The sequence below is a fragment of the Osmia lignaria genome, chromosome 10, assembly GCF_051020975.1.
Source record: "Osmia lignaria lignaria isolate PbOS001 chromosome 10, iyOsmLign1, whole genome shotgun sequence".
In the NCBI taxonomy this organism is placed as follows: domain Eukaryota; kingdom Metazoa; phylum Arthropoda; class Insecta; order Hymenoptera; family Megachilidae; genus Osmia; species Osmia lignaria.
This window is the reverse complement of record NC_135041.1, coordinates 6867222-6881716: the sequence shown is the minus strand read 5'-3', so window position 1 is coordinate 6881716 and position 14495 is coordinate 6867222. Positions and strand designations below refer to the sequence as shown.

General features: G+C 39.3%; 1 protein-coding gene across 4 annotated transcripts in view; it reads left to right on the top strand.

Annotated features, from left to right (window-relative positions):
* The window catches only part of Fhos (Formin homology 2 domain containing), a 157638-nt gene that overhangs the window by 98194 nt on the left and 44949 nt on the right, over positions 1-14495 (top strand). For all 4 annotated transcript variants that reach the window (XM_034340353.2, XM_034340355.2, XM_034340354.2 and 1 more), the window contains 2 exons: positions 3575-3633; positions 13456-13523. In XM_034340353.2, coding sequence (XP_034196244.1) covers positions 3575-3633; positions 13456-13523 — 127 coding nt within the window. The remainder of the gene's footprint in view (positions 1-3574; positions 3634-13455; positions 13524-14495) is intronic.

The window sequence follows — 14495 nt, the reverse complement described above, 5'->3', positions numbered from 1 at the left end:
TCGATGTTGGAAATTTCTTCCTGTTCGATGAGTTTCAAGCGGATTCATTATAGTCTCTGATAGCCCAATTAGGTTGCGATCCTCGAAACTTTCAACCGCTCGACGTAATTCCATTTCGTGCAGCTTGCCTTCTCCGTACCTTGACAGCTTGGCATTTTTAATGACAAGCGAAATTATACTCGACCCGTCCGAATGACCCGCTTGTTTCCTGTATTTCCATTGAGAGTTCTCGTTTCCGTGGAAAATTCTGAAACGGGGACGCAGTCATTTCGATTAATTATAGGAAAGGCAAATTGGATCAAGGTCATTTCGCTTGTCGCGAGAACTTTTAACTTACTTGCACCTAGTAGTTTCCCAGAAACCGTAATTTCCCAGAATTTTGTATTAAGATGATTTCCATGAAACCTTGAGGTTCAGTTTGATGTACCCCATAAGTAATATATTTATGTCATAGAATCATTTCAAAATCCAGCCTTTGATATGTAAAAACCTGATGGAAAGCTAAATATGTATTTATAAGTTTGAATTAATTTTCCGAGGAAAACACGGTGTAGAGTCCTTCAGCTTGTTATCTCTTCATCTAGCCCAGTGTCACCTAGATGCTTGGTATCTCGCAACAAGGTCTGGAAGAGCCATTAAACGCCACTTCATAACGCTCGAAAGAAATTGGCGCGCGTTAAGCCTCTGGATGCGAGAGTATCGATAATCGGTATCTGGTTGAAACTTCGCAGACTATCGGTCGCCTCGTCGTCGTCGTCGTCGTCGTCGATTGAAAAACGCTTCGAGCCGGAGGGTTATCGCGATGAGCCTCCCTCCTGCTCCTTTTTCCCTCGGTCCGGTTGTTCCGTCCTCTCGGAGTTGCGATTAATGCGCCATTAAAAGAGATTGGAAATCCTTTCGCCGGGGACTTTCGTCGCCGTGTTCACGGAGCGACGACGCCGACTTCGACGCCGACGGCGGGGACGAAAGTTCCCACGAGCATCGACACCGTCCAGGATTTTGCATTCCATTTGCAAGGGAACGTTTCCCCCCTGGTTGCTTTTCCTTCTCCCGTGGGTGCACTCGGTGCCGGCGAGCTGGCAAGCGACGAGAGAGGCTGAGAGATCGCATTTACATCGAGTTCCGGTACCTCGAGTCGATCTCGAGGACGATGCCGGTGCTCCGCGATACGATCGGCTTGTTTTTCCGGGCCAACCGTTCCATCGTAGCCCGCTCGAGTTCCATTCACCACTTGGAGTGCCTTTGCGAACGATCCGTGGAGACGAGCCCCCGGAAGAGGTCGAAAATCGAGTTATGAGCTGCTCGTAGGATTTAGAATCGCGGAGATTTGAATTTCGACGGGAAAGCCTAACGATGCCGGTGGAAAAACTGTGCCGAGAGACGGAGGGTTGTAAGAAAAACAAAAGTCGAGTGGATTCTAATTGTTTGGGATACGAAGGATTTAGAATTGCGAGAATTTGCAATCGTGGATAGAGGGTTGAAATAGGAACGTAGAATTTCCATTGTACTCGTTCGTCCTTTATTATAGTCGCATCTTTCGAATAACTTTCAAAATTTCCATCTTGATTACCGCGAGATTAAGATTCTACTTAGGTGGAGCAGGCGTTCGTTCGCGTCTGACGTCGTCTCTTCTCGAGCAATTATTGTAGAACAATACAGGGCAATTACGAGGCAGGGGGGGGATCGAATACAATGCGAAGAAAAGAAGACAGAAATGGTCTGTTTACGTGGAAACGTAGACGAGCAAGCGGACGCCGGGAAGCAGTCAGTCGACATTGAACTTGGCCCCGTGCCGGAAAGTTTTTAATTTATTCGAGCAACCTCGGGTAGCCGGGTTTCAGCTCTCTTAAGCGAAACCGACGACCCGTTCTAAGGCTTCTTTTCCCTCGATTTTCATGGAAATCGTTTGTTTACGGAATAGTCGGCTGAGCCGCGAGGCAAGTGACGAGGATCAAAAGTTTGCATCCCTGAGATGATTTCAGGATCGCTTAAAACTTGGTGATATTTTTCAATCGCGGACAGGAAACTTGATAATTCGAGTATTAACGAGTCGTCTTTAATCTCTCGTGGAAATGGTAAGTTCGGTTTGAAGAGCACCGCTACGTCGAAAGAGGGTGGAATTGTTTGGAAGTTTGATGGTCTTTTGGTACGCTCCGGGTACTTATGCCTGAAAATATCGATCTTCTACGTGCGTTCCTTTCCATTAACGTTTTTTTAGAGAATTATGGTAAAATTTATATTATTGTCTTCACATTTTAAAATTTTATTACATTCAGGGATCCTATCTGTCTATTAATATTCCGAGTTTTTCATTTATTAATTTATTAATATTATATTTTGAAATTGAGAAGAAAGACAATATTTGTCTCCTCATTATCTTAATAGATTTTTACAATTGTGAATTGTTTAAAAATCATAATACGTCAATGCAAACTGCATTCTTCTCATTAAGGGTTGATCGATAACAACCCCTAATATTTAACTGAAAATAAATTTTTTAAATACCACATTATTTACTCACAAGGGTGAATGCATTGAAAAATTACGATAAATTCTTTTTTTGATTAAATAATCATCACCGTAATGAGGAGACGAAAGTTGAACTTCATTATGTAACACATTAATTAATTACAGTGTATTTTATCCAATCATCTTAAAGTACATAGTTGCAAATGTTTAAGATAAATGACATGTAACAAACAATAATTTGTAATGAATTATTTACTGCTATAAATTATTTTCTTCCTATCCATCTGATTCAAAGATAATTGGTGCACAAGGCATTGCAAACGCATTGTCTTTACTCTTCGTCTCGTTAGATCTCAATCTTTCAAGTAAATTTCACGCCTTGTCCATAAGAAAATGTTGCACCGTGGCGAGCTCGGTGTTAGAAAAACGATTTCTCATCGTGTGCGTCTTGAAATTTTCATGAAGGCGCACAATCGCGTGTAATCGGGGATCGATCTTGAGTAATGGCTAGCAGCGTGTTGTTGTTCGAGCAACATTTGCACACGGCGTGGTGGGCCGGCGCGGCGCGGCGTTCGTTTGTGGGAAAAGCAAAACGCGTAATCGTGCTACGTCTCGCTCGTTTAACGAGCGGAAACATTATTAACGCGCGTACGTAGCCGACTTCTTTGCCCCGGATGCGTTTGACGCTCGCCTAAGCCGTCTGTGTCTTCGTCTTCGTCTTCGCCTTCTTCTGGCTCTCCCACCCCCTCATTTTTTCTTTCTCCCCCGACTTTGAAATCCATTGTGCACACGGTCGCCGTGCTTTCTCAGGGACGTATGGCGTGGGAAGGTTCGCAGGGCCTTAAAGTTCGCCGCGACTAGCCGGGCTGATACAAGCAGATCCCGAGCGGAGCCACTCTAACCCATTTTTCTTATTCCTTTTCATCGCGGTGTATACGCATGGCTAATTAGGTAATTACTAGCCGGCAAGCTGGGATATGATGATTTTATAAAAAATTCATACATCAACTAAATATGGATGACCCACTTTTGTACATAAGCGAATAAATCGCTTATTCTGCGAGTTATTAATTCATATGACTGACTGTTTTTATCTTTGTTACAGCCGAAAGAACTCGATCGTTCTCAGGACACAGCTGTCCGTGAGGGTGCACACCATCATAGGTGAGTATCGAAGGAGGTTTGATTCGAATCTAGCCGCTACACTCCCACGATCCACTTGGATGGATCATCCGATTCACGAAGCCGCGCCGATTCCGATTCCTCGACCTCTAACCAGCATCGCTGGGTCAAATCTTGCTCCACTTAATGCGTATCGAGTTGATCATTGCTGACTCCAAGTGTCTCGTAGGTTGTCGTGATGTGTGAATATGAAGAAGGTATTAACCCTTTCAGCACTTACCAAATATGCCTTTGGCAAATAACCCTTTCTAATTTTAACGTAAATAAAATTTTCAATTAATATTTTAATTTTACGTTAAATATGCATAGGTAATCCATGTGTATATAATATCGAGCTTAGAACTGCTTCAAAGGGTTAACTTTCAACAACTGAAACAGATAATTAATTGGCCTGTTTCAGGGATGGTATAAATTATAATATATTACAGTTAGATTCTGCAATTGTTCAAAATATGAAGCAACTAAAAAAAAAAAGAATCTTTCGTCAAAATTCTCTTATAATACGACCCAATCTAGCTCGTGTTAACAATAAACACGAAAATCAACATTGTTCCACGAATATCTAGTAAATCTCTAACAACATCGGGCTCTAATTAAGATTTTTCTTCTAATTTACGTGCGGTTAAGGGAAGTGGGTCGTGGAAGGTCGACGAATGCTTAACAATACACCTTATTGTGCCCGACCACGTAATTGGAGAAGCGATTACGTCAAATGGTTCTGGTACCTTGTCGGAATTAACAATTTCATCGAGCAATTAAAGCAACGTGCTCGAAAGATTGCCTTGCATCCAGGTGGAGGATATTTTTTCCTGGTCCTTTGCAATTATCCTCGAACCGTCGACGTTGAAGACGCCGCTTTAAGCGTCGAGTCTTCTCCTCGAGGCGGTCGTCCCCGTTAAATCCGAATATTACGAGGAAAAATTGAATCGCGCGGCACGCGACGAGATTTTCCATGAAAATCACCGTGAAAATGGGGCTCGTCGACGTTTCCTCTTCTCTGCGTTTTCTCGCTGATGAAAAAATTGATCGCCGTGAGGCGATAAAGAGAACCGGTGAAACATTTTATTTTGTCAATCTAAGGGAAAAACCAGGCAAGACGGCAGCAAACGGCCGTAAGAAAGTCGGCGGGATGAGAAAAAACGTAATAAATGATGGATCCTCGTATTTGTAACGCGTTACGCCGAGAGAAAAGCATGATTTCATCCAGGCGATTATCGATCTTTTTCTTTGCCTTTCTATCGTGAAACTTTTCATTCTGATTCAGATAGAAAATTTTTTGCCATTTTGCAATACTCTTCTTTCGTTAAACTCATCACTTTGTAATATCGAGTGATTACTTGTGCTTCAAATTTGATAAAATAACTCATTTTTAGACGTGTCTTATATTTTGAAAATGTTACAAATTTTTGCCAAGGTTGTGTTATTAGTTCATAGATCAAAATGATTAATTTCACTTAAAAATTTTTTTCTTAATTTCATTGTCAGGGTATTCGATTGATATCTAACTATTTACATTTTATCAATTTTTGTGCTTCTTGTTTTATGGGGTTAATCGATTTGGCAAATGAGGCTAATTAAAAATGTTTCTTAAGCGACTGTACCGTAATCACGAAATTCGGTTAAACGGATTCTTGCTTTTGAAATATACCAGGCACAATGGCCGATTCTCCTCGTTACTTTTTCTTAACGAACCGAGAGAGGATGCTTTCCCAATACGTTCCGTATAAACTTCTGATGCCCGATAAAAAAGTTCCGGCGCGAATTTTATTGCGAGTACTTGTGCAGTCGGAGTTTGTACAAACATTCACGAATAGGAGTTTTTATGCTTGATATAAAATTAAGTCAAACGATAAGTCAAACATATTTTTGTTAATTTTACTTCTAGTGGAATCATTCTGTGTAGTTCATTCGCCATGGAAATATCCCCCTTGTCAGATGCTTATTATAACGTTACGCGTGTTGACACGCGAAAAATACTAACGTTGGCAGCGTTTCGGTTTCACGAGAAATTCTTTATTTTGTACGAGCTCGTAATTACATGCACTGTAAAGTGTACGATAGAGTTTCGCGGCGGGGATTCGCTCAGCTTGTTATTACGTTTGAAATCAGTCGTCCAGCCACCTCTAATTATACGTGTTCAGACAAGCTAAGGAGGTGACGAGTAATTAAAAGCGATGAAGTTGTTGTCTAGAATGTCCTCGTCAGCTTTCGTATTTTTCTTTTTATTGTAAATCGAATCAACTCGTTCATTATGGGGAGGAGAACGTTTGGAACCGCGAGAAGTATGATGCATGAAATGATATTCGTTAAAGGGTAATTCTGGTAATTAGGTACGTGATTTATATTTCTATGCTTCATTTTTCATTCTCTCAAATGTTTCCTATTGTACTAATTTATCCGAGCTAAAAGTTCAACATCACCATCGATGACCCTCACAAAATTTAACATGTTAATTAAAACCACGAGTGTTTTTTTAATATCTTTATTTTTTTCTATCCTGATAACTTTGAACTTTTGAAAGATAATATTAACTTTATTTTCTGAAAATTTGAAGAAAGGGCAAAAGTTCTTTCCTTCTTATTAAAAAAATTAAAAATTTAATTGGAAATCTCCAGGTCCACTTCGCTCCGAATAACTAATTAATGGCATGACACCATTATCCACTCGTGTCTTCGATTATCATACTTGTTCTGCTCGACTAATTAAAGACAAAGGGCAGAATGAAATTGATCGCATCGATTTTTCAAGTCAAACAGTGAACAGTTATGTTCGCTGCGGATCGAACGACACGAAATCAGTGTGTCTGGCCAACCATGGGATTCACCTGCGGGCCGTAGCCGTTCGTTGAACCCTGTGAAGGTGGTGGAGATGATCGAAGGTTCAGAATAAGCGAACAAAAAAAAAAAGGGACGAAAAGGGCGGGGAGTGACGCAGAGCAGATGTGGACCGTGCCGTTTTACATATTTTAACGGTGCTTCGTGTACCTCCATCCCCCTATTTTACTTATTCCCGATATTTCTCATTTATATTTTAGAGAGACGACCGATTACCGCTGTGCATGTCTAACGTAGATAATTAACCTATTTTCTGTAATGTATGAAATTAAAAATTGATTCTATAAATTTGAAATTAAGTTACTGAGAAATGGGTCATTCTGTGCCGAGTTGATTATTTTTGGAAATTTTATTTTAAATGTCATTCGAATTCTCTGTTTCCATGTAGAGTCATTAGAAGAACACATTGTCGGATTCAACACATTTAGGGTTTAACCCTTATAATGTTTCCACTCATTACGAAACCACTAATTTCGTCGGGAGTACAAGAAAATAAGTAGGTAGCATTGATATAAATTTCTACATAGCTGGAAGGTATATTCGAACGTTCATGAGCTCTTAGCCACACTTGTCATACAAAAAAGTTAATCTTCTATCATTCCGTTACTCTTTTTGCACCCTAATGGTACGTTACTTTCTCCCTAATCATAGGACAAAATCTTTTTTCTGTACAAATGATAGACAGAAATGCTTTGCACGATTTAAACATTCTCGTTTTTTTGTCCTCTTGATTCGTCGAAGACGATCGAATAGTTATACACCGATCGACGAGTAAAATGCTCAGGCGGAGTAACGATTTGCCCGTTTTAATTTCGCCTTGGAGCGATGCCAGTTCCGCTTGTAAAATCCTCGATCCTCTTATTAGTAATTCGCTCGTTATTAATTCCTGGTAAGCACGATATGAAAGGCCACAAAATTTCCTCTGTGGCTTGTTCAAACTACGGAATTTGAAGGTATCTGGCAAAATCATGATTTGAAATATTTGAAGCTGAAATTTTCTTTCATGAAATCATTACTAAATACACTTCATTATTTACTCAGCGTCGGTATGCTGGAAAATGTTACACGGGAGTATAGTGGAAGATCGTTAAAAAAAATAATAATTAGAAATTTTTCTTTATTCTTAATCGTAATAAAAAATTACAAGTATTATGATTTTTTTAATCTAATAAATACCTATATCAACAATAATAGAAAAACTTTACAACAATAATATTTTTCCCCAAATTAGAAATAAATATAAATCTGTCTTGTATCCTTAATTGCATTAAGAATTCATTGCAACAAGAAAATATGAAAACGACCAGAAATGATGAATAAAAAAGTAATATTATTTTAAAAATCAATGAGATATCGATCACCACATTAATATAGAATACGAAACGCTAGATTAATATAGAATCAAATAATAGATGTCAAAGCATTTAACAAATAATTTTGAATGCCTTTGATTTCGATTGCTAATTAATGTCAGAATAAACGAAAAATTTTTGCACGTCGAACTGTAAGCATGAGTTTGTAATTCGCACGCATCAGGCGACACGCGGAATCGGATTTCTCGCACCCTCAGCAACTATGGACAAGCATGCTCGGCCTTGAAATAGATTACATCTTGCACGTTTCCCTCGCGAATAAACGAGTCTCCCCGTACGTTGAAAGCTTGTAAGATTATGGAAATATTGCATAAATTTGTCAGACCTCGTTCTCCTCTTCTTTCTTTACTATGCACCATCGCAACATGTTTGCCTTGTTTCGTTAATACTAGGACACGAAAATTCATTTTATATTTTCATGGCTAGTCAAAGCTAAAAGTCATTTACGGTATGGTTAATGAATTTTAACGTTCAAAATACTCAATTAATTTCATTATGTGTGAAGAAATTCTTCCTTTCACTAGTACTGCTCATTGACGATCATTTTCCTCGCTGTTTGCCTTCTAAAGTTCTCCCGAACGCCCGATTAATTCATTTTATGGGCGCGTTTGGTCAATTAAAAACTTGCCCAGCGTAATCACCGAGTTGGTAACTGATCGTTTACGCGAGCAACGAGCGTGCCCACGGCTCGGGAACACGTCAAGCGTAAACGCACGCGGTACCTCGCGCTTTTCCATGGAATATTCCTCGAAATACCATTCTGCTAGCGAAATCCTTGATAATTGGTCGGCTTTGACGATAATTATCCTTCAATACTATATTCATAATTTCATTTATTGAAATTACCAGATTTCATCCAAGTTATATTTATTTCCCCAACTGTTAAAAACACTGACGATAAGACAAAAGTAGTTAGCTGTTCTGTACAAGAATATGAAGAAATTAGCGATGCAGTAACATCGTAAGGGAGCTGCAAAGGCCTCTAATGAGCGTGCCAAAGTCTCTCGGAAGGACGTTTTCGCTTTCTCGATTTTCGGTGTCGCAATTGCACACCGATGTCTCGTAGAGGCTCAATGAAAAAGGATCCAAGAGTAGTTGCATAGCGGCGTTACGAACCGGTGAGTTTGCTTAACATCGTGAACAGAGAAGAAGAATCGAGTCGTGAAGGAGAAAAAGAGAGAGGGTTCTGCTTATATGGTCAGTGATTACGAAGGGGCCAAGGGCCCCAGGGCCTTGGGACCGCTATTCTTAGAAGATGGGTCCTTCCACCTCTCTCTCGAACCGCTCGCTTCCTTATCATCGATTCTCTTTCTTTCTCTTTCCCGTACCCTCTCACTCCTGCATCTCTCTTTTTCTCTCTGCTCTTTTGGCACAGAGGTACATCACTCGATTCTCACTTGTTGACCTCTATGGTGTGTTCTATGAAACTGGGTCAACCTGTGTATCTATAAAATAATGAAAAATTGGATGATATCAAATGAAAATGGAAGCATTTCCATGATTTTAAAGTCATCTACACTTTTTTAAAAGAAACTATATATATATAAGTTGAAAGGATATATGAAGTGGAATTTTTCTTCATATTTTTAGAATTACAATTTGACCCAGTTTTATGGGGCAGCCTGTATACGATCCTTACAACGATTCCTAATTACCGGTGCTCGTGTACATCCGTCTCTGTTTCACCCTTTGCCTCTTTCCATTGGGACGCGGCGCGGCGAGCGGCATGCATAATGCATTTAAAGATCGCGTGATAGCAACCGATTATACGGTCGCAAGGGCCTCCTTTTCCTTTTTCGCGAAAGGAGTCGCGAATTGGGCTCCGCAGACCGTGACTCGACGACCAACAAGGGCGTGGCTGGAGGAAAGAAACACAACGCGCGGCCAGATAAGACCGCATGAATGAAAACGATATTTTTTCACCGTTCAACGGTACGTTCTCTTACGAATCAGAGTCGTGTTGCTGATTCCTTTGGCGGCGATAGGTGATTTTACCGACTTGCTTCCGGTGATTTTTGGTCAAGTCGAATTGCAAAATGTTCCGTTAATTGGTGTTGAATTTCTGTAAAAAATTTGTTTAAACTTATTTTGAAAATCGATATGACATAGTCAAATTAGAAAGTTCTGTTATTACTATTTTTTAGACGAGATAGATTCGAAGATACAAATTTCAATTTTAGCCAAAAATTGCAAAATTGTACTTCGAAGAGCATTTTTTAAACATTGGAACAAGAATTTTCTTGGAAATTGCATCTCGCGGGTATTATCACTATAATTCACCAGTTCTTGCCGGTAAATTGTAATGTTTATGTTTTCGATAAAATGTAGTTCTCGGGAGAAAATGCAGCTGCGCAATATTTATAAGTTAATAATAGTGATTAAGAACTTTGAATGACGATTATAAATTTCCTTGAGCTCTTTTAATCGTGGCGAACAGAGTAGAAAACTTCATCCGCGAAAAGTAGTCAGGAAAATTATCAAGTTAATCAACTAATCTTCTTAACTTCCTCATCGTGCTACTATGTAATCAAGGAAGAAAATAAAAAATATATTCATAAATATGTGGATGTCTAAGTGGACGACGAATGAGATGAATGCAACTGATAAGGAGGAAATAAAATTGATATGAATATTCATGATGTTAATGAAGAAATTACTAAACAGGAAACCCCTGTAGATCTAATTAATTAATCATTCCATTTGGAAGATAAGTGTTGTTAAAATTCAAGAAATATTGACTTCATTAGCAAATGAGTTACTTATTAGAAACTTTAGATCGCAAACAGCTTAGTTTGCTCGTCTCAAACGATTCTTATCAATTTATACGGTAATCATTATCCATGAACACGATCCTTATTTTTTACGTATCGCATAAAACATTACATTTTATCGTATAAAGTCAATGCGGAGCCTAAAAAGCATATATTTTCGTGGAATATTCACCGTAACTTCCTCGAACGAGCACTCGTCTCTGAATATGCAAATCGAAGACATTTGTCAGCAACGTTCAAGATATTCACGCATTAATCCGCCAGCGCTTCCTGTTCCCTGACGGTTCTCGACGTTCCGTTATTTCGTAATGCGTTTGAAAAAATTCGACGGAATCCCCGGTGTATGTAACGCGTTGTACGACCGATCTCTATCGACGGTACTTGAAGAAGTATCGATGATCGGCGACGATAAATCCGAAGAGTCGAAATCCTTGAACAGGGTCGCTCGTCCTTGCGAATTCGTGAATTACGTGGTGTCGCCGGTATGGAAATTAGCTCGATTGCACGACCGTCTCGTGTTTCATAAAAGTACAGCAAGGTTCGTGGTTCGCGTTTTCTTCATCTTTTTAAGAGCTACTTTTCGCTTCGTTCCTGTTTCTTTATTTTCATTTTTCGTTACGACGTATAATTCTTGTTGCTGCATTTACGGTCTGTTTAAAATAAACCCAGACACTGTTATTGTAGCAAATTATTAACCCTTTATTTTAGAAATTTTAAAATTTATTTAAAGTAAACAATTTTTATATTGACAATTTGATATTTTGCATTTTCTCTAATTTTATTCATGATGAAATGTATTGTTAAATTATTATTTTAATTATTAATATTCTATTCAGCATATTTGCTAAACCAAAATTGCCTTTCATAACTATAATGTTAATAAAAATAATTTAAGGTATCACAAATTAAATGCAATATTTTCTTATGAACTATTCAACCAACCTTATGAATTATAATATTAATCGAAAATGGCACGATGTACAAGTTCCAAATGAAAATCGAAATGTCAGGATCGTTAAACACTATTATTAACAAAATAATACGTTTCCTCGTGTTTCGCGATTTATCGAAGCGTTGTAATATTTTCGTGCCTCTTGATCGACACCAAACAACGATTCCACTTCGTTCCCATAATTTGTAATGACCATGTAGCCTCGGTACAGTAGCATTTACGTTGAATATAATAAGATGGGCAACGTGTTGTAAGGGAAATTATTCGGGCATTGATACAGCTAGGGAGCAATTATCAACGTGTATTCAGATGCACGATTGAAAACGTGCAATCAGTGTATCGCAAAGGTGCTCCAACGTCAAATTGGTTCCGACGGTTTTCACTTTTCTTCTCTTTATTCGACGACGCCGCGCCGCTCCGTATTTCTTCGAGTTTCCCCGCGATAATGTACTTTTCGATTTTTCACCGAGCGAACATCGAGCAACGTTCGTTCTCCCTTCTCTTATTTTCCTCTTGCACACACTGCTTCGTTTTTCTCTTCGCGTTTTTCTTCCTCCTCTCTCTTCCTCTCTCTCTTTATCACCGAATCTCCAGCAGGCTGTAAAATCTCGACGCGACTATCGAGTCTCGGGAAATTGAATTTCGTGTGCCGCTGGTGAACTGGAATTCAATTATTAGTAATACAGTCGAGCCGCGATTGAAAAAAAGAATGATAGAACGGGCAAAAGCGGAGTGAAACAGTAGTGGAGAGGGCGAATGAAACGAGAGAGAGAGAGAGGTTGAATAAAGAGCGAACATTGAATGAGAAGCGACGAAAATTCGTCGTGTAAAATTAATCGCAGACTTAATTACCGGTTTCCCCCTAATTAAACCCTATAAATGATCTCCGCGCGGAAAAATGAGCCGGCTGGGGTTATTGTTCCGATATGAAATTGTCGGCTCAGATTTTTTTTGCAAAATTTCAGAGTAGAGTAGCCTTGGTATAATTAGATCATCATCTGTGTTGGACCGCTATTGAAATTTTATTTTCAAGAATTTTTGATGCACAAAATTTCTATACGAAACTGCCCGATTTAATGAAATGAGCATTCTTAAAGTGCCAGATGATGATTTAATCGGACGCGAAACGAAGTTGATAATTAACGAGACCCTACGGCGTGTCGACGATGCTTAACGTTGGAAACAAAAGCACTGGCAGTATCTCTTGCTGTTCCTGATCTTCCTACGCTGAACGAACTTCCGGGTGGCTTGTTCGCTTTTGCACGTGCTTGCACTTTAGATGCACCGTTAGAACACAAGGAATTCTGGTCGATTCTCCTCGCGATTCCATAACAAACGTGTAAAAGAGAATTATTTTCAAGATTCGAAAGAACAAAACAGAAGAAAAGAATCATAGAAAAGTGCGTAGCTACAAATTGCAGTAGAATCATATTTTGGACGGTGGCCCACGGAGAGAGCCTCAATTTTAATTTAAGACCCTACTTTACCAATCAAGGGTTAACTAAATATTGTCTCATTTTACACAATTAACAAGTTAATAGATAATACAAACGTCTTTTATCAGCTTTGTTTCATTTAATATGCAAGAAACTAATAAAGCGATGATAATCTTGATTATCAAAGCTATTCAATGCAATCTTATTTGTATTTAACGTGTAACGTTTCCTACGAAACCATCTTAATCATAGTCTCGTTGTTTACAACATGAACAAGCCAATCTTTATATGAAAAAAGAAAGAAATTAAGATTCACCCAATGAAAGAGTAGGCCGGCTGACCGACTCTCGTCCAAGAATCACTCTCGAGACTCAACAATGCGGCTGGACCGTGCTGTATTATTATAATAAATGGTTGCGTGTTGCTTGTCTGTTGCAGAAAAATTGCTGAACAGCGAGGGCCGCGAGTTGCGACGGGCTCTGTTCTCCCTCAAGCAGATCTTTCAGGTGAGTTTATAATTCGCGATAGCTACGCGAACACGGTTATAAAGCGAGACGGGGCGATTTGCTCCGTGAGAGAGGCGCGAGAGAGAGGTAGATAGGAAGGGTACAACAGAGGATCGTGAAAAGGGAAGAAAGAGAAAGGAGGGTGGCTAGCTTAAGAAAGAAGAGTAAGGTAAAAGATAGGAAAAGACAGACGGGGGTTATTTTTACGCGAACCTACTCGCTCGACGAGTAAATATTTGCATGGCGGTTTGAGAGAGTACATTTTCCCTCTCTTTCTCGCGCGCATTTTTTTTTCTACCCTTCTTGTCTGATAGCCCCTTGTCTCGCACATTCGTTATTCCTCGCGCGCACAATGAATTCTAACACGATGTTCATCGTGACATCCTTCGCGACAGCCGAATATCCGCATACACCTAACAACGCTTCGCTATCGTGGAGGGATACGCGGCTGTGTTGAAACTCGTCGTTTCAACCGGTGATGGAGCTTTTTTTTCCATCCATGGAAAAATATTTGTACCCCCTGGAAACGTTCGTGCGTCGGATTCGATATTTCGACCGAAATTCGGACGTTTGACTGATGCGTTCTGGCTGGAAAGATGTAATTTTATAGTAGCGGTAAAGGAAATAACGTGTGGCCAGTTTTGTTTGTTTGTTTGCCTGTGATCAAATATAAAAAGTGAATCACAGAATTGAGTTTCGAAATTGTATACATCTAGCGATATTTTCTATCTTTTGAATAACTTTTGCAAAGAAAAATTCGTTACCTTCGATTCAGAGTATTTTACACTTAGCGTTTGACATATTTACGTTCCTAATGAATTATCTGGAAAAAGTATAAGAAATCACGTAAAATCGACTTGGTACGTTTCACGAACTGGAATCGTTTCAACTTTCGCTATTCTTCGCGAAGCAATAGCAGCGGGAGCGTGTTTATTCGAGTTGGTGCTTTCTTTATTGTGTTTCCCTTAATTA